The sequence below is a fragment of the Artemia franciscana genome, chromosome 2, assembly GCF_032884065.1.
Source record: "Artemia franciscana chromosome 2, ASM3288406v1, whole genome shotgun sequence".
Taxonomy (NCBI): domain Eukaryota; kingdom Metazoa; phylum Arthropoda; class Branchiopoda; order Anostraca; family Artemiidae; genus Artemia; species Artemia franciscana.
In genome coordinates this window covers 5,767,869-5,786,557 of record NC_088864.1, presented here as the reverse complement: position 1 = coordinate 5,786,557, position 18,689 = coordinate 5,767,869, and the positions used below count along the sequence as shown (strand labels likewise).

Genomic DNA, 18,689 nt, shown 5'->3' with positions numbered 1-18,689 from the left:
GACCGCAATTCCAGCCAAAATTTGGGAGCAGTCTGATGAACAAATGTTTCAGAGGTTGCTGAAAACTATTTGAAACTTAAATCTGCAGGGAAATCTTTCTAATTCTTTTGTCTGTTTTTTGATAAGTTAGTTGAGTTGGCTGTAGTGGCATTCGTTTTTGCTTGTGTGTAGTTTTCAGCGCCTAAGTGTGCTACTACGCATGTGCGCTGTTTTTCCCGATTGTACATATGTTTGTATTTAGATAAAAATGTTGTAATCTAATCTATTGCTATGATCTCCATACATCTTTTCATTGATACAATGAACGGTTTTTATGGCGCTAACCAAGTATTAACCAAGTGACATATAGTGATCGCAAATTCTGTCGGTCTCTCTGCCGGTCTGTCTGTCCTGGTTTTGCTAGTTTAGGCACTTCTAGATAAGCTAGGACGATGAAATTTGGCAGGCTATCAGGAACCGGACCAGATTAAATTAGAAATACTTGTTTTTCTAATTTGACTATCTGGGGGGAGGAGTGGGGGGACGGTTAATTCGTAAAAATTAAAAAATAAGATATTTTTGACTTACAAACGGGTGATCGGATCTTAATGAAATTTTATATTTAGAAGGATTTCGTGTCTCAGAGCTCTTATTTAAATCCTGACCTGATCCGGTGCTACTGGGGGGAGTTGGAGGGGGGAATGTAAAATCTTGGAAAACGCTTAGAGTGGAGGGATCGGGATGAAACTTGGTGGGAAAAATAAGCAGAAGTCCTAAATAATTGATTGACATAGTCGGAACGGATCCCCTCTCTTTGGGGGAGGTGGAAGGATGGTTAATTCTGAAACTTAGAAAAAATGAGGTATTTTTAAATTACGAAGCAGTGATCGGATCTTAATGAAATTTCATATTTAAAAGGACCTCGTAACTCGGATCTCTTATTTTAAATTCCGACCGGATGGGGAGTTGGGAGGGGGACCAGAAATCTTGGAAAAGGCTTAGAGTGGAGGGATCCGGATGAAACTTTGTGGAAAAATAAGCACAAATCCTAAATATGTGATTGACATAACCGGAACGGTTCCGCTATCATTGGGGGAGTTGGGGGGAGGGTTAATTATGAAAAATTAGAAAAAAATGAGGTATCTTTAACTGACAAAGGAGTGATCGGATCTTAATGAAATTTCATATTTAGAAGGACCTCGTAACTCAGATCTCTTATTTTAATTCTTGACGAGATCCATTGTCATTGGGGGGAGTCGGGGGGGGGGGAGAACTGAAAATCTTGGAAAGCAATTAGAGTGGAGAGATCAGGATGAAACTTGGTGGGCAGAATAAGCACAAGTCCAAGATACATAACTGATGCAACCGGATCAGAACTGCTCTCTTTGGGGGAGTTGGGGGGTGGGGGTATAATCGAAAAAAATAGAAAATATGAGGCATTTGTAACTTAAGAACGGGTGATCAGATCTTAATGAAATTTGATATCTAGAAGAATATTGTGCTTCAGAGATCTTATTTTAAATCACGATAAAATCCTTTGACATTGGGGGAGCTGGAGGTGGAGACTGAAAATCTTGGAAAACGTTAAATTTGAGGTCTCTTTATCTTACGAATGGGTGATCGGATCTTAATGAAACTTGATATATAGAAAGATCTTATGTCTCAGATGCTCCATTTCCATTTTGAATTGGATCCGGGAACATAAGGAGTTGGAGGGGGAACCAGAAATCTTGGAAACCGGAAATCTTGGAAAACACTTAGAGTGAAGAGATTGGGATAAAACTTGATGGGAAGAATAAGCACAAGTTATAGATACGTGATTGACATAATTGGAACGGAACCGCTCTCTTTTGGGGGAGTTGGAGAGGTGCTAATTTGGAAAAATTAGAAAAATTGAGGCATTTTTAACTTGAGAACGGGTGAACAGATCTTAATAAAACTTGATATTTAGAAGGAAATCATGTCTCAGAGCTCTTATTTCAAATCCCGACCAGATCTGGTGACATTGGGGGAGTTAGAGGGGGAAACCAGAAATCTTGGAAAACACTTATAGTGGAGAGATTGGGATGAAACTTGGTGGGTAGAATATGCAAATTAACGTGATTGACGTAATTGGACTGGATCCGCTCTTTTTGGGAGAGTTAGGGGGTCCAGTGCTTTGGCGAGTTTGGTACTTCTGGACGTGCTAGGACGATGAAAATTGATAGGCGTGTCAGGGACCTGCACAAATTGACTTGATAAAGTTGTTTCCCCGATTCAACCATGTGGGGGGGGGGGGGTTGAAAGAAGAGGAAAAATTAGAAAAAATGAGGTATTTTTTACGTACGAGTAGGTGATCATATCTTAGTGAATTTTCATTTTTAGAAGGACCTTGTGTCTCAGAGCTCTTATTTTAAATTTCGACCAGCATTAAGCCTCTGATTTTCCTTTTAAATCAATCTATTGATTCATAGAATTTCGCTACAGCTCATGCCGTATGAGCTCTCGGCTCTTCCAACCTCGTCACAAGTGCTATATGAGCTCTTAGCTCTTGTTTTCTTTGGCATATCATTAATAAACTTAGAGGGATCTGGAAAGTCTTGAGTTCATTAAAATTTGGAAAATAATGATAGAAATATATATAATTGTCTTTGCTATTGCCATGAAAGATTCAATTTAATCAAACTCCAAAAGGAGTTCCTTAGACTAGATTTGTTAGCATACCATGTAATCTATTAGCCCGCCTTTATTTTTGGGGTAAATTGAACTCACCTTGATTTTCCACAAAAGTGGTGCCAATTTGGGCCCGCCAAATTTTGTTTATCCCCCTTAGATTCACAGACAATCTTTTTTGGTCTTTTTATGGACTAATACTTTTTTTTTGTTAAAAAAATTAAAATCAAAATACGGAATTTACCCCTATAGTCCCAAAAATATATTCCTCCAACCCGCAATTTTGTGAATTGGCACCACTGGCTACATTGCATTCCATTCATTGCGAACTTATTTATAATTTAAGGCTGTATCCACGGCGCCATCCGTAGAAAAAACTCCACCATTTAAAGTTCCACTCTTCGTTTCAATTTCTTAAGAACTACTCTTGTAGCACAAGGGCTGCTTAATTGAATAATAAGCTTTTTAAAAGTGTAAAAAAAACATTAAAATGAAGAGCAAGGTATTGAGGAGGGGGCAACACTTTCATACACAGAATAATTTCTGTTCGTTTTGAGATTTAATGTTGCTCCATTCTTTCAGTTGAAAGAGCACGTTTGTTTTGTATTTAATTATTGACAATTTGAATAAAACATGTAACATCCTAAAATTTATATTAGCAAGAGAAAAATATTTAACGTCGATTCACTTGTTTAGTATCCTTCTTTGGAAAGTTCAATCCAGATTGACAATCAGAAATGGGGCGTACAAGAAGAATCTTGACGCTGACCCCTTTGTAACTGAAACAACGCTGACGAATCAAAGACGCGTTCATTGAAAAGACCATCGTTGAGCATAGGTGCAATAATATGTGAAAGAAAAATGATTTGATACTGCAGTTTGAATTCCTAGCTTTCAAAGAGGAAATTAGTTTGAACTAAAGTACCTAGTTTTAAATAAAGTACAAAAATCACACTTCTCATCCTGAATATTCGTATTTGCAAGAAAAACAGTTTGATCTCCGAACTAAGACACTTTATACTATTACAAATGAAATCAAGGTTACGCTGACGAATCGAAGACGCGTTCACTGGAAAGATTACGACTTTACTTGCCCATGAAAAAGATTAGAAAGAAATGCGAAAGGAAACCCTACGCACAATATTAGCTAACAGAAGAAAAATTTGTTCTATGTAAAGCTTAAAGAGAACCCGTCTCATCCTAAATACTTACATTCGCAAAAAAAAACAAACAAAAAACAAATGAACGATTTAGCGCTTGTTTTCCACATTTCGCAATTTTGGATATGCGATCCTTCTTCAAAGGAAAGTCGTTATAGCACGACACAAGAAAGCCCCCAAATCGTTCAGCCGCCTAATTTGCGTACTTAATCTTCTGAAAAATTATGGGAAAGCTCCGACGAGAAATAAGCTTTAAATAGAGCATAAAGAGAAGATTTCTATGCAAACGTTGATAAAACAAATCACGGAAATTTTCATGACAATAAGTATTGGGGATTCGCCGTGTCACTTTTACAATCCGTATTTGCATATGAAAGTGGTTTATCCTAAATAAAATCTCTTTTGTTTCTAATGTCTTACATCGTTAAGTCTGAAAAATGTTCTGTGATTCATTCAACTTTTCGCCTTTTCTTAAGCTAAATAAAAAAATGTAAGTTTTTCCTACTTACTGTAAGAAGCAATATAAAAACTTAAAACAAACACAAATTATTCCTTAGGTACACGAGGGGGCTGCCTTCTCCTCAGCACCCCTCTGTTCACGCTAAAGTTATTTAAGTACTTTCAAAAAGGTTCTAATTCTAATTGTTCTTAAAGAATTATGACAAAAGTTACAACTTTAGCGTAAAGAGCGGGGTATTCAGGAGAAGCCTACCCCATCATACACCAAATACTTTTTTGTTTTGTTTTAAATGTTGTCTAACTTTCAGTAGAAAAAACTTTTTTTTGTATTTAATTTCTGATCTTTTTTACAAATAATCCCAGGAAATATATCTCCTACAGTGGGAGGTCCCCCACGAGAAATTCCTTCATAGAAATTTCCTCCCATGTAAAATTCTTCCCTGGAAAATTACCCCCGGACATGTCCATCCTCGCTGGGATTTCTCCCCAGAAAATTTCTTGTTGGCGATTCCATCTGAAACATACTTCTTAGGATACCTTCATTTGAAGAAAGGCATGTTTTTTATTTAATTTCTGGTAATTTTTCAAGTCATGATGGAATCCCCCCTGCGTGGAAAATATTTCCTAAGAATGCCCCTCCTGCTGATCCCGAAAGTTTCTCCCACGGAAATTTTTACACGGAGAACTTCTCTTGGTGATAATTTGGAATTTCTCCAATGGGAAATCTCCCCGTATAAAAATTCCCCAGATTACTCCAACTCCGCTGAAAATTTTCCCTGACAGTTCCCCCAGAACGTCTCCAAATGTAAAATGGGGATGTTAACGATAAAGTCAAATGAATAGAACGAATTTCAAATATGAATTCTGGCAACTTCTCCCCGTGCAAAATTTCCCCTGGAAAGGGAATCCCCCTGAAACTTCCATCTCAATGGGAAAATCTTCCTAGAAAATCAATCCCCCGAAAATTTTCCCTCCTGAAAATGTTGGTATGCTTCCCAATAACAAATACTATCGACCTTTCAACAATAACGAACAAAATGGATCTCTTAAAGTTTTGATTGATCAACTTTGGGAGAAAAGGGCGTAGGAGGGGGCCTATTGCCCTCCAATTTTTCGGTCTCTTAAAAAGGACACTGGAACTTTCATTTTCCATTCTACCGAGCCCTCTCCCAATCTTATAGGACTATTGGCTCGATATGATCACCTCTGGGTAGAACAAAGAAATAACATCTATGATCTTTCATCTGGCAAAAAATATATAATTCCACATTTTCAAAGATGGAAGATATAAAAAAATCTACTCTAGGGTTGTCTGATACACTGAATTTGATAATGCAATTGTCAATAAGATCCCTTGACTTTTGGGGGATGTATCCCCTCTTAAGCACATTTTTAGCCTGAACATTCATGTATTTAATTTTAACCAAGCAGGGGCCTACCTTTAAGACTTTTGCTGGCATAAGATTACAAATAATTGAAAAGAAATTCTGGTGATACAAGCAATGAAGCAATAGTAGGGTATAAAACCAGTATACAATTGAGCAGAATTATATAAAACTGAAACCCTCACATCTTGTTATGAAATAGGAATCGAGAAGAATCGTATGTACGAATGAATAGCTAAAAACTTCAGCTATACACAATATGGTTACTATTAAAACTATTTCAGGTCAAACACTTGAAATTATTAGTTTATTGACTTACCTAAAAGAAAATAGCAGTTAACCTATTTTGATTTATACATTCTTTCAATGTTCCAGCTGTATTCACATATTCACAGAAGGCTAATTGTCTTCTGATTCTAAAAATGTTACTTTTATTGCTTAATATTTTCTCTAAAACAACGAATATTAAATATATTTTGTTTTTTCAATGCTTGTCAAAACAGAGACAACATTATAAATAATATTGAATTATAAAGTTTTTCTTCCAATCAAATTCACGCTAAAGTGACAAATTTTCCTCTTTTATGAGTTTCATGTTCTGTTCAAGTTGTTTGATGCTTTTATGTTTAGTTCCTAAACATGTAATGTAAGATACCAAATCACTGAACAGAAATTCTGGCAACAAAGTTTTCTTCCATTCAAAGTCATACTTATGCACCAAAGTTTCATTCTTTACCAGTTTCCTGCACTGTTCAGGCTGATGTTTGGTTTTTCTATATTTGGTTAATCAAAACATACCAAAAACGAAAACTCACTAAGCAGAGATTATGACAGTTTTTTTTTTTTTTTTTTTTTTTTTTTTTTTTTTTTTTATTTATTTTTTTTTTTTTTTTTTACTGAGCCGTTCAATATGTGGAAAACCAGTAATTTTTTATTTATGCTAACATAAAGCACGCATGTATCGATGTCATTGGTAAAGCTTTTCTCCGACCATCGAATAAATAAAAGCATTGGAAAAGAAGCAGAGTTTCTGGTTTAAAGAGGTCGCTGCCACACAGAAGGGATTATTGACAATGCAGAGAGGATGTTTAACGTATATTAAAAAGCTGGAATATGAAAAAAAAATACTAAAACAAGAACCTAGAAGCTCTGATTATCTTATTCACTCTTTGAATTCCTTGTGCAAATTACGTTGTCAAAACTTTTATTTGTATTTTTTGCCAGAAGAAAGATCATGGATACATGTTTGTTTGTTTTTTCCCCGGGGGTGATCTTGTCGACCCAGTGGTAGTAGCATATCAGGAGAGGGCTTATTCAAATAGAAATTAATAGTTCTGCTGCCCTTTTTAAGAGACCAAAAGGATTGGAGGGAAGCTAGGCCCAATCCCACACCCATTTTTTCTCAAAATTGTCTGATCAAAACTCTGAGCTTGCAATTTTGTTCAGCATAGTTGAAAGGCCTGATGACTGTCTTTGGAGATAAAATGACCTTCTAGAGCCCCTAGGAAAGATGTTTTTTATAAAATTTGCCCATTGCTTAGGCATACTGTTTGTTATTGGGAAGTTTTTCTGGCGGGGGTGAATTTTCTGCTGGGGGTGGTGTTTGCAACGGCAAGGATTTTACATGAGGTGGGAGTTTCCAGGGGGTGAATTTTTTTGGGGAAATTCTATACAGTTTTTTTTCAGAATTTCTATACGATATCTTCTTATGTCTTGATTTCTCTTTGCCGACTCAACTTTATACGTGAAAATATTAAGGGTAAGTTTCCGGGTAAATTTTCACCAGGAATTGAATTGTTTAGAGGATATATTCGTGGAGGGATGGATTTTTCCGTTGAGGTGGAGCCATATTTATTGGCATTATTTAAAAACAGTCAGAATTAAAACTTAAAACAAACAGAAATCATTCCGTATATGAGGGGGGTTGTTCCCTCTCCACACCTCGCTCTTTACACTAAAGTTTGAGTTTTTTCCCAATTTCTTAGGAACGACTCCTGAAATACAAGGTTCGTTTAATTAGAATAATAAGAAGCTTTTTTAAAGGACTAAAAAAGTTTAGCATGAAGAGCGAGGTGTTGAGGACGGGGTAAACCACCTCATATAAATAGTGATTTCCCTTCGTTGTAATTTTTAATTTTCTCCTTACTTTTAGTTGAAAAAAAAATTGCTTTTTTATTTTTAATAAAAAAAAGTCCATTCCTAAATGATATGAAATCGGAATTTTTATTTATTTTTCTAAATTTAACACATCCTCACAATGGTAGCAAATATTTTTCTTTAGGTATTAATGCTACTAAGTTACCTTGAAGCAGAAGGCTATAAAATACAATATTGATTATGCGATGAGTTCGACCCGTTTAATAAAACAAAGGATAATGAGTACTCTCTTTTTCAGATTTTGCAGTTACAGATGAACGATTATCGCTATCACTATTTCTTCACATCTTTGGTAAGTAATATATTTTTTTTTGCACCAAACGAGCATTTATTTATTGATAAAGTACAAAGGACATAAAATAAAACATGTTCTCCCCCCTCCAAGACGTATTTGAGGTCCATTCATACCTGAAAATAGCGCTTTTCTAAGACATTCTTTTCTTTTTTTTTCCAATTATGACAATATTAGGACTATATCAATTTTTTGTCAGTATTGCAACGTTGGAGCGAGGAATTAAATAAACCAAACTAATTAGTTAAAATTTGAAATTAGTTTGAATTTAAATTTAAAAAAATGCTTTGGGATGACCCTCCCCCCACCGAAAAAACTTGAAATCTGTACTTGACTCCCAGCCATGAGACAAAATAGGGTTTACCCTCTTGTGGTGGTCGGAAACCAACTGAAATCTTATCGCAAACTCCCCCTTAGAGTTTGAACTGAGAGGGGTAACTCGCCCGTAAAATGTAATCATCAATTACAAAAGACTGCTACACCTTTAGAGGAAAGCTATACCTTATTAAATAGTTTGATGCTAAATATTTTTAGCTTATTTTTTGCTGATTTTCACCTGCGTTTCTTTATATATTAATTCAGCACCCCCTATTACCAAACCTTGTTTAACCTTGCCATTCATATTGGCTAAAACAATTGATATAGTAGGTTCAAATCTTATAGGCCCAGATATGTCAACTTTATGCTCCCAAATATATGTTTTTAATTTGTTTACGGCGTGTCGATAAACTTCTCTTGGTTTGAAACTCAGAAAAAAAAATCTTTATTTCAGTTGCTTCAATTCAAAAGGGTGCTGTGGGATGCTCTTCAGAAAATTTAAATTTATATTGAACCCCAATACGACAAAGTAGCTTCTATCAATTGACATTGGAAGCTACGGTAATGACAGTGATCAAGTACGGGTCTGGAAAGTGAGCATTTCGAAAGACGGAGGAAGGTCTGCTAAAACATTTTATAATTAGTCTTAGGTACCAGTTTGACTGAATGTATGTCAAATAATAAGCTTTAAAAAAGGTTTGGTTTAACCCTACTTTCTAGGGCAGTAATGAAATAAAGTTTGATAGTGCTAAGGCAAAATTTATTGATGAAAAATGACACATTGCTGATGATTGTACTTTTTGACCATCTTTTTGGCATCTAGTGCCAAATGAAAAGCAGATTGCCCCCTAATGGTGTGGGAAGAATTCTAAAAAGAAAGATTTAAACAAAACTAGACCTACGTTGCCCGGGCAGCGTGAAGTGTTGCGGCAACCTTTGTCCTGACCGACTAAAGTGGTGCGAGAGCAAAACTTTGGTTTTGTTTCTTCGCTATCGATCAGTAATCACATGATCAAAGGCTATTCCTCATTGTTTGATAAAACAACAACAAAATAGTATCGAAAGAAGGGACTAAATTGACTTTGCAGCCAGTTGAACTTTATCCTTTTCAATCGTAGACATCGTGAAGGATGAAAACTCGGAACAATATCTTATATAATCTAGTTGGTATTATAAAGCTATCCCTAACTTTTCAGGATCAAAATACCATAGATGAAATTCTATTAATTATTACGAAACTATCTCATTGTTTTACATTCTCGTTTGTGCTTGTTTCTTCACTATCAGTTAAATGATGAAGTTGTCAGCCTACCGAAGTTTTTAAAACGGTATGTTCAAGCAAGAACACAATCATTTGGTTATTGCCTTTGGTCACAGGACCAAAGGCTATTCCTCAGCGTTGAAAAAACAAGAACTACAAAATAATATCGAAAGAAGGGACTAAATTGACTTTGCAGCCAGTTGAACTTCATCCTTTTCAATCGTAGACATCGTGACGGATGAAAACTTGGAACAATATCTTATATAATCTAGTTGGTACTATAAAGCTATCCGTAACTTTTCAGCATTAAAATACCATAGGTGACACTAGTTATTACAATTCTACCTCATTGTTTTACGTTATCGTTTGTACCCGTTGCGTAAACACTTAATTCTGTCAGATTTAAAGAGATTGAATACAATGTGCACCAATTTGCACAAATTTCTAGCCCAAAGTAAACAGATTCTTACTTACAAGTCCCTCTCCCATGATAGACATCAAGTTCACCGGAAACAAATAAATGGGTACAAAAACTAGCAAAAATTGCAAACCCCTCATCGCTGAAGATGATTGTAGCCCAACAGCCGATTATTACTTACAAGTCTCCTACATGTCTTACCACTGGAACCAAATTTGTTTAATCATCAAATACACCGGAAACAAATAATAGGTACAATAACTAGCAAAAGTGGCAAACCCCTCATTGCCGAAGGTGATTATTAACTAACAGCCGACTGTTGCTTACAAGTCCTCTATATTTCTCACAATTTGTATCGGCCTAGATTTCGTTTCAGTGTGTACCTTACTACTGAAGTTGTCAGCCGCTTAAAACTTTCAAACTGGTATACCTCATGAAGGAATTTTTGTACCAAAAAATGAATGTCACATACTTTGATGAGCTCATTAAGAGCTCTCAATTGCCGTCGAAAAAAAATTATATCTGTCTTAGTTCAAAAGTTGATTTTTTTACCATAGGCCAACTTTCTAACGTCACCACAAAGCTCCAATTTCTTTAGCAATGAGAGAACTTTTAAAGTTTATTAGGCACATCTGATACCATTTCTCTACCACAATCCCAAGTCCAAAAAACCGAATGATAAACTCAGCTGAAATCACGAACAGAAATGGGTAGAAACAATAGATGGCAGCACTTTCGGACCCACGGGAAAATGCCATATTTTTGCTTCTGTAAATTTTTCTATTTATCATTCAAAGAAGATATATTGGCTGTGGGGCCGGGTAACTGCCGCATATATTTAACACTTATAGATTTTAGTCCATCTTCAATTTGAAAGTTGTGCCTGCCTGCTTGCCTGCTAGAATGGAGCTTTCCACTGGAAAGCAGAAACATGGTTTGATAAAACGAAAGCTTGGCTGCACAACTTCAGATGTTCCTCTCTGACATAGGCTACATAACTCCACTTTACTTCGCACACCATAGGCTATGGTTCGTGGACAAGCAAAAACCGTCCTTTTTTGGCCCCAGGCAAGAGTTTTGCGGAGCTTTCCAAAATGTAATGTCATATTCATCAATCCGACCTGATGTCCCCACTTTCCGTAAGAACCACACAGGTTAGACCCAGTTTCCAGGAATAAGCCGAGATCGGTGGCATTGGAAAAGAAAAACCGGGACAAAACCAAAGTGTTGCTCTCGCAATCTTGGCAAGGTTGAGAGTGAGAGTGGGGCTCTGAATAGAGGGGTAGAGGAGGTACATGCGCAGCTGTCCTTGCCTCAGGTGGCTTAGTGCTGCCGTGCGTTCCTACTAGTATTGGTAGTATTCAATTCCAAAAATATGTAGATGTGATAGAAATTTCCTTTTATTGAAATTACTCTTTGTCTTCTCCCCTCGCTAAGAGAAATACCAGGAAATCTATTGAATTAAAAAAAAGTGGGAGTGAAAATAGCAGGGATTAAAAATAATATTTATTTTTATTAAAACTTATCACTCCTTATCCGAGATGCTTGAAAAAATCTTCTATTACAAACAAGTGCTTTTTCACAACAGTGCAAACAAAACCCAATGATTGTTCTTCATTTTTTTCTACTCAACCGTAAATTTTTTCTGTGTAACATACCGTCATATGAATTGCCGCAGCAATTTTTTTTTCGCTTTCATTAAATTGTTAAAAAAAAGTGTTCAATGCTCACACAAGGAAGTTTGAGAAAATGTTTAGTTTATTTTCTCGTAAATATTCCCACTGCAAACCAAATTTCCTATATACAGCACCATTTTGGAAGATTTCTCATAAACAGATAAACGTAAACTCATTTCAGTACAATTCAAATTTGCAAAACATTTACTTCATTTCCTCCTGTGGACCCTGAATTCAGCACTAATCCGCAAATATAAAATAGATGATCCAGCAATAGCTCTATCAAACGTATTTTGAAATATAACCGCAAAATCAGTTTTCATTCATGAGTGACATTAAAACATAAAATGAACAGAAATTATTCCGCATATGAAAGGGGCTTTTTAACAATAAAAAGTTGTTTGTTGTTTTAAAAAGTAGAGCTGTAAGAAAGAGTCAAACTTTAGCGTAAAGATCGGGGCGTTAAGGAGGGGACAGCCCCTTTCATATACGGAATAATTTCTCTTTGTTTCAATGTCTCTCCTTACTTTCAGTTAAAATTTTTTTTTTTATTTAATTTGCGAACGTTTTTGAATTAATGCAGGTTTTAATTTTGGCTCACCGTACATGAATAATTAAAATAAAATTTGCATATCAATTTTACATTTTTGGCTAGATGGCTTTCTCAAAATTTTTGATAAGACGACTACGAGAAAAAAGGAGCGTGGGAGGGGGCCTATTTGCCCTCCAGTTTTTCTGGTTACTTAAAAAGTCCATTACAACTTTTAATTTTATTTACGAACGTTTTTATAAGTAATAAATATACGTAACTTACAAATTAACTTACGTAACGAACTTCTAAATTCGTATATTTTTATTACTTATATAAGGGGGTTCACCCCTCGTCAATATCTCGCTCTTTATAATAAAGTTCGGATTTTTGTCCCAATTCTTTAAGAATGACCCCTGAATCACAAAGGCTGTTTAATTGGAAAAAATAGCTCTTTCGAAATTACTAAAATACTTTAGCGTAAAGAGCGAGGTGTTGAGGCTGGGACAAACCCCCTCAAATGCGTTATAATTTCTGTTCGTTTAAGTTTAAATGTTGCTCCTTACTTACAGTTGAAAAAAACTTATTTAATTCATCATTGTGTTTTTTTAATGCTGGAAAATTCAGCGCCCCCTACATGGAATGTCTTTTCCCCAATGATAAATTCCTCCATGGAAAGATCCTCCCACATAACCCTTCTCCCTCGACCCCCTCACCACCAGAAAAATCCCTCTGAAAACATCTGTACACTTCCCAATAACCAATGCTATTTGTAAACAATGGGCAAAGTTTATGGCTTGCTGCCCTTCCCCCGGGGACTCTGGGGCAATAAGTCGTCCTTGTAGATATAGTCATTACATTTTTCGACTATGCTGAACAAAATGGCTCTCTCAAAGTTTTAATCCTGTGACTTTGGGAAAAAATGAGCGTGGGAGGGGCCTATATATATATATATATATATATATATATATATATATATATATTTAAATATATAGGGATGAGGTAATAGGCTAGGCTAGGTTAGTTGACATACGGAATTTGAGATAAATATGCATACTAGTCAGTTGATTGTTCGATCAGATGTAAGTCGATATCTTATCTATTTTTTTTTTCTAAATATAACGCTTGGCCGTCAATATTTGCTAAGGAAGCATGATTGCACTTACGATCCACTAAAGTGCTTTTGCTCTCAATCAACTACGAGAAATAGATTTTATCAAACATTTCGTGGTAGCGAACTATAGAAAGGAGCAACCCTGCTCAATAGTAACTGAAACTCTAAAAAAACGGAACTTTTATACCAAAAGATACATCAAAAAGATCGGAGTTTTATGCTGATTTTCAGATTAAGCCCCGAAGTCCAGGTCGATGATATTGACTTCACAGACGACTTAGCAGTGCTTGAGGCGAGCGAAAAGTAGTTTCAAGAATGACTTGACGATGTCACGGTAAAGGCAGACCATCTTTCTTACGTTTCAATGATGATAAAACCAAATGCATGGCAACTAGTGAGTCTCCTCTGTCCATTAAATGTGGCATCCAAGATGTTGAACAAGTATACTCACCAGAAAAGGACAGGCAAATGGTGCTTTCAATAAAGTACGTCAAGTATGGAAATTTCAGAAATTTTCGCTGCATCTGAAGCTACGCCTTTTCAACAGCAATGTTATGCAAATACTGCTCTACGCAGCAGAAACATGGCGCGTAAATCAAGAACAAGAGACGAGAGTCCTGGCATTTGAAAACTCGTGTCTTCGCAGAATATTGAACATCCACTGGTGACAGAAAATGACAAACCAGTCCATCCGTGAAATGACGCAATAACTTCTAATAACCGACATCATCAGATTCATAAGCTGGAGATATTTGGGACACGTCCTACGTATGGATGACCTTAGATTCTCAAAATTCGCTTTACGCTGGCAACCACCAGAAACTCGTAATCGGGGAAGACCCAGAAACACACTGCGATGAACTTACCAAAGGGATCTACGAAAGCTGCACATCTCCGGTCTATCAGAATGGGAGGACATTACTGCAGCAGCAAACATGAAAGAAGATTGGTGGCTCTTCCTTGATACCCTAGGTGCCTCAGGAGGTACAGTCTTAACTAAGGTCTAAGGAAGTATTGCTCTGCTATTATTTAAATTAAGGATATTTAGGCAAAATTTTAGGATGTATAGAAACGATATGGAACTAAATGGAAACACACTATGCCCACAGAGGTTGTCAAGAGGACGTATCAGATATGCTTCAGGAATGGTTAATGGTATTAAGCTGAAACTTTCAGCGCGTATTGAAGGAAATATTGAAGAAAAAAGATGCAATGCGCACACTGCTACTAATGTTGCTACAACTATTGCTACTACAAGGGTATTAACGTGAAGCTTTTAAGGAATATTTTGACGGATGTTAATCTAAATCAAGATAAGCTATGACCATGTGAACTTTCAAGAAGGTGTCAAAGTAATATCTCAAGAATAAGTTGTATTATTAACTTGGACCTTAAGGGTAACTTGTGGGGGATTTTGAACTAGCCAAACGGCACTATGTGTATACTTTTAATGCTATCACAACAGTTACAGTAAATAATGACGCTAAGGGTATAAAAGTGAAACTCTTAGGGAAATTTTAGGAGGAGTTTCAATTAAATGAAAAAAACCGTGTATGTTCAAGGTTTTCAAAAGGGCAAATCAGCAATATCATAGGCAGAACTACTCTTTAATTACTTGAAATATACTTGAGACTTGTAAGGGAGCTAATTTGGTTAAAAAGTAGAAATTCTAGGGCCCATTTTAAGAGTAAAAAGCGACTGGAGCGCAGGCAGTCCTTCTCTCAAGCTCAATTATTTTCTAAGCACATTCAGTCAAAATTCCGAGACAGGCATTTTGTTCAGCATAGTAGAACGATTTAAAACACATGTCTTTAGGGATATTGGTCATATCAACCCCTACAATTCTGTAATTGGCACATTATGCTTTAAAAATAAATATTGCCTTAAAACTAAACCAAAACGTAGTGTGTTTGCGGTTTCGAATAAGTTACCTCAACAATATTTAGAGAAAGACTGGGGGTATAAAGTTGAAACTTTCTGGGCTTATTATGTTCTGGTCATAAGGGACATTGGGGTTATCAGCCCTACTCTTGTTGATTTTGATCGTTTTGAGGTTGACTTGGCTATTCATTGTAATTTCTATTCCCTTTGAATTACATTTATTTATTCATAGCGATTTGTGCTAGTTGTACGCATGGAAGATCATTTGAATTTATTTCTGCTCATTTTTGGCTTACCGACAAATTCACTAAATTTAAAAGACAACTTTCTTGCAACTGAATAAAAGGAGTAACATTAAAACTTAGACACAGAAAAATTATTCTGTATATGAGGGGGCCACCCCCTTTTCAAAATGTCACTCCTTATGCTAAAATTGGACTGTTTGTCAAAAATCCATAAAACGACGGCTGAAACACAAGCGGCTGAACTAGAATAAGAAATTTTTTTTTAAACACTAACCGATCACAAGTTATTCAGTAGCAACAGGTTGAAAATCAGGCTAAATCTTAAAAGAGAGGGCTGGAACTTTCAATTTACAATTGAAGTAGCCCCTCCACCGCTCCACAAGTGGTGGGTGGAGCTCGTCCGGAACGAATCAGACCTTGGTCTGCTGACCACGTGTCACTGGATATGGGGGAATCCTCTAACTAAACGCTGCACGCTAAGGGTGGCCTTTACCTCACAAGGTGGGTGAAGCCCACCCCAGGGACACTCAATAGTTAGACTCCTCTAGCTAATCATGTCCCAGTCCTAGGGGCGGATGGGCTTGTGACCCTCCATCCGAACCTAATTGCAACGAATAGTGATGTTATTGCCTCGGATGATCTATCTTCTTTTTACCCTTCAAGACCTCGGCATGTCCCCGGACTGAAATTTGACCATCGTTTGAACCTTATTGACCAAGGTGGTCTTCGCCTGGCCATCTGGATCGTTCTGACCCTTAACTTCCCTGGAGCGAAGTCAATGCTTGGGATAGAACTCAAGCATTTTAGTGTGGCTGTAGCAGGTGAAACTGAAGCTCGCCTTATAGGAAACGACTCTGAAGACATTGGTGACGACCAATGTCTTCAGATTGGTCTCCTTTCTCACGAGCAAATATCAGACAGGATATTAACAGTGCATATCCAGCATAAACATGGACAAAGGACCATCATTGTCTGCTACGCCCCAACAAACTAAGCCTCTGATGAGATGAAAGATCGTTTTTACGCCCAGCTGTCTAGCATCCTAGCAAAAATATCCCCTCATGACGTTTTAACCCTTCTTGGCGACTTCAATGGCAGTGTCAGAGATACATACGGCGTTTGGAACAATGTTCTAGGACCTGTAACACCCGACTGCTTGACCAATAATGGGCTAAGGCTTGTTCAGATATACAACATGCACGATCTCGTGATCTCCAACACACTTGTTGAAAGGAAAGAAGTTCACAAATATACCTGGTATAGCAATGACGGACGAACAAGAAAGATGTTAGACTACATAATCGTGTCCCGACGCTGGCCTTCCTCTATAACTAATTGCCGAACTTACAGAAGTGCTGAATTGGAAAACACCGACCACAGGCTTGTCGTCTCTAACCTTAGACTACGCCTGAAAGCCCAGAAAAGTGATCATCATCCCCCCAAATTAGACCTGAACAATCTCGCAAACTCCAACACGCGCCAGGTCTTTGCTGTCTCCATCTCAAACCGTTTCGACTGTCTTGGTCAAATTTCAGAATCTGAAGAAGTATGACAACTATTCAAGGACGGTGTATTGCTTTCGGCTGAAAGTACTATCGGCCGTCTGAAGCCCAGAAAAAGTTCTGGACATCGTAGGAAACTCTAGATGCTATTGAACAGCGTCACAAAGCACGCCTAGCGAAAGACATGGTTACCTACAGAGGTCTAGATGGCGTAAGAAATAAATTCCTCAACAGAGACAGAAAGCTGTTCACCGAAAAGAAGGCCGCTGATCTTGAGAAGGCCACCAGAAAGGGTGACACATGCGCTCTATACAAACACCTTCGGGATCTTACAGATGGAAAGCCATCCTCCCTAGACCCTATCATATCATATAATCATATATCATATAATGATGCCGCCTATCATATAATGATGGAAATATTCTCACTGACGAGAGCGCTCAACTGTCTGCCTGGAAGAATCACTTCAATTTACTTCTAAACCTGGACTGTGTTAGCCAGCCCGATCCTAAACTTCTTCAAGTGGCATCCAGCTCCCCTGAGGCCCCATGTGAAAGTGTGCAACACCCTTTCACCTTTACAGAAATCCTGAAATCTCTGAAACGGATGAAAAACAACCGAGCCCCAGGATTCAGTGGTATCCCTGCAGAACATCTGAAATATGGTGGGGCAGCGACCTTTCTCTGGCTCCAAGTACTTCTCCATAGTGTTTCGTATAGATTGGATTCCAAAAGACTGGCGAGCGGGCATCATTCTGCCTCTCTGGAAACGGAAAGGCAGTTGAAGAATCTGCTCCAAGTATCGTGGCATCACACTCCTCTCTGTGCCCGGGAAGCTCTTCGTTATGACCCTCCTGGACCGCTGTACCACTTTCATCAGAAGCCAACGAAGAATCCAACAGGCTGGCTTCACGCCAGGAGGGTCTACCGTAGAGCAAATATTCACAATGCGGCAGCTGATTGAAAAGACTCAAGAATTTCAACAAAGAGCATATGTTGCCTTTGTGGATTTCAAGGCTGCTTTCGATTCTGTCGACTGGCAATCACTCTGGCTCACACTGAAAACAACGGGATAACCTAGCAAAGTACTGTTATGTTGTCACTAAAACAAAGGAAATCAGACGTCACAAACTCTTGAAGCCAGATTTATTTCTCCCTTTTTATGTCTGTTAATGGAGGGTTTCTTTCGCCCTGTCACTGTCTACGGGCTTAGGTGTTTATCCCCCTCTTTCATGGAAAAACCCTCCCCTGGAAAATCCCCCCGTCGTGGAAAATACGGTTTTCTAAATTTGTATATTTTATTTAAATTTTGTTATTTTTTGGTGTAGTTGAGAAGTGCTAAGGAAAGTGGAAAAGAAAATTTATTTGTAAGTTTTGCCCTGTCCGCCTCCGTTCAAAAATGCACTTCTCATGTAAAACCCTCCAGACCCCTCAATCAGGAAACACTCAAGCGAAAAATGTTTCCTAATAACAAACACTATCTGAAAGCAATGGACAAATTACATAACTTGAAAAGGCACTTAAACTTCTGCAACGGGGTTCTCTGATTTTTTTTTTTTGTAGTTGGGAGAAAGGGAGATACTTCAAAAGGCGTATTTTGATGCCAAAATATTTCAGCTCTCATTGAGCCTTCGGATAAATACAGAATTAGCTCTAAGGGAG

General features: G+C 37.4%; 1 protein-coding gene across 15 annotated transcripts in view; it reads left to right on the top strand.

Annotated features, from left to right (window-relative positions):
* LOC136036379 (glutamate receptor ionotropic, kainate 2-like) overlaps window positions 1-18,689 on the top strand; it is a gene marked incomplete at its 5' end in the record, with an annotated part of 326,696 nt that overhangs the window by 66,956 nt on the left and 241,051 nt on the right. For all 15 annotated transcript variants that reach the window (XM_065718683.1, XM_065718607.1, XM_065718615.1 and 12 more), the window contains 1 exon segment: window positions 8,031-8,084. In XM_065718683.1, coding sequence (XP_065574755.1) covers window positions 8,031-8,084 — 54 coding nt within the window.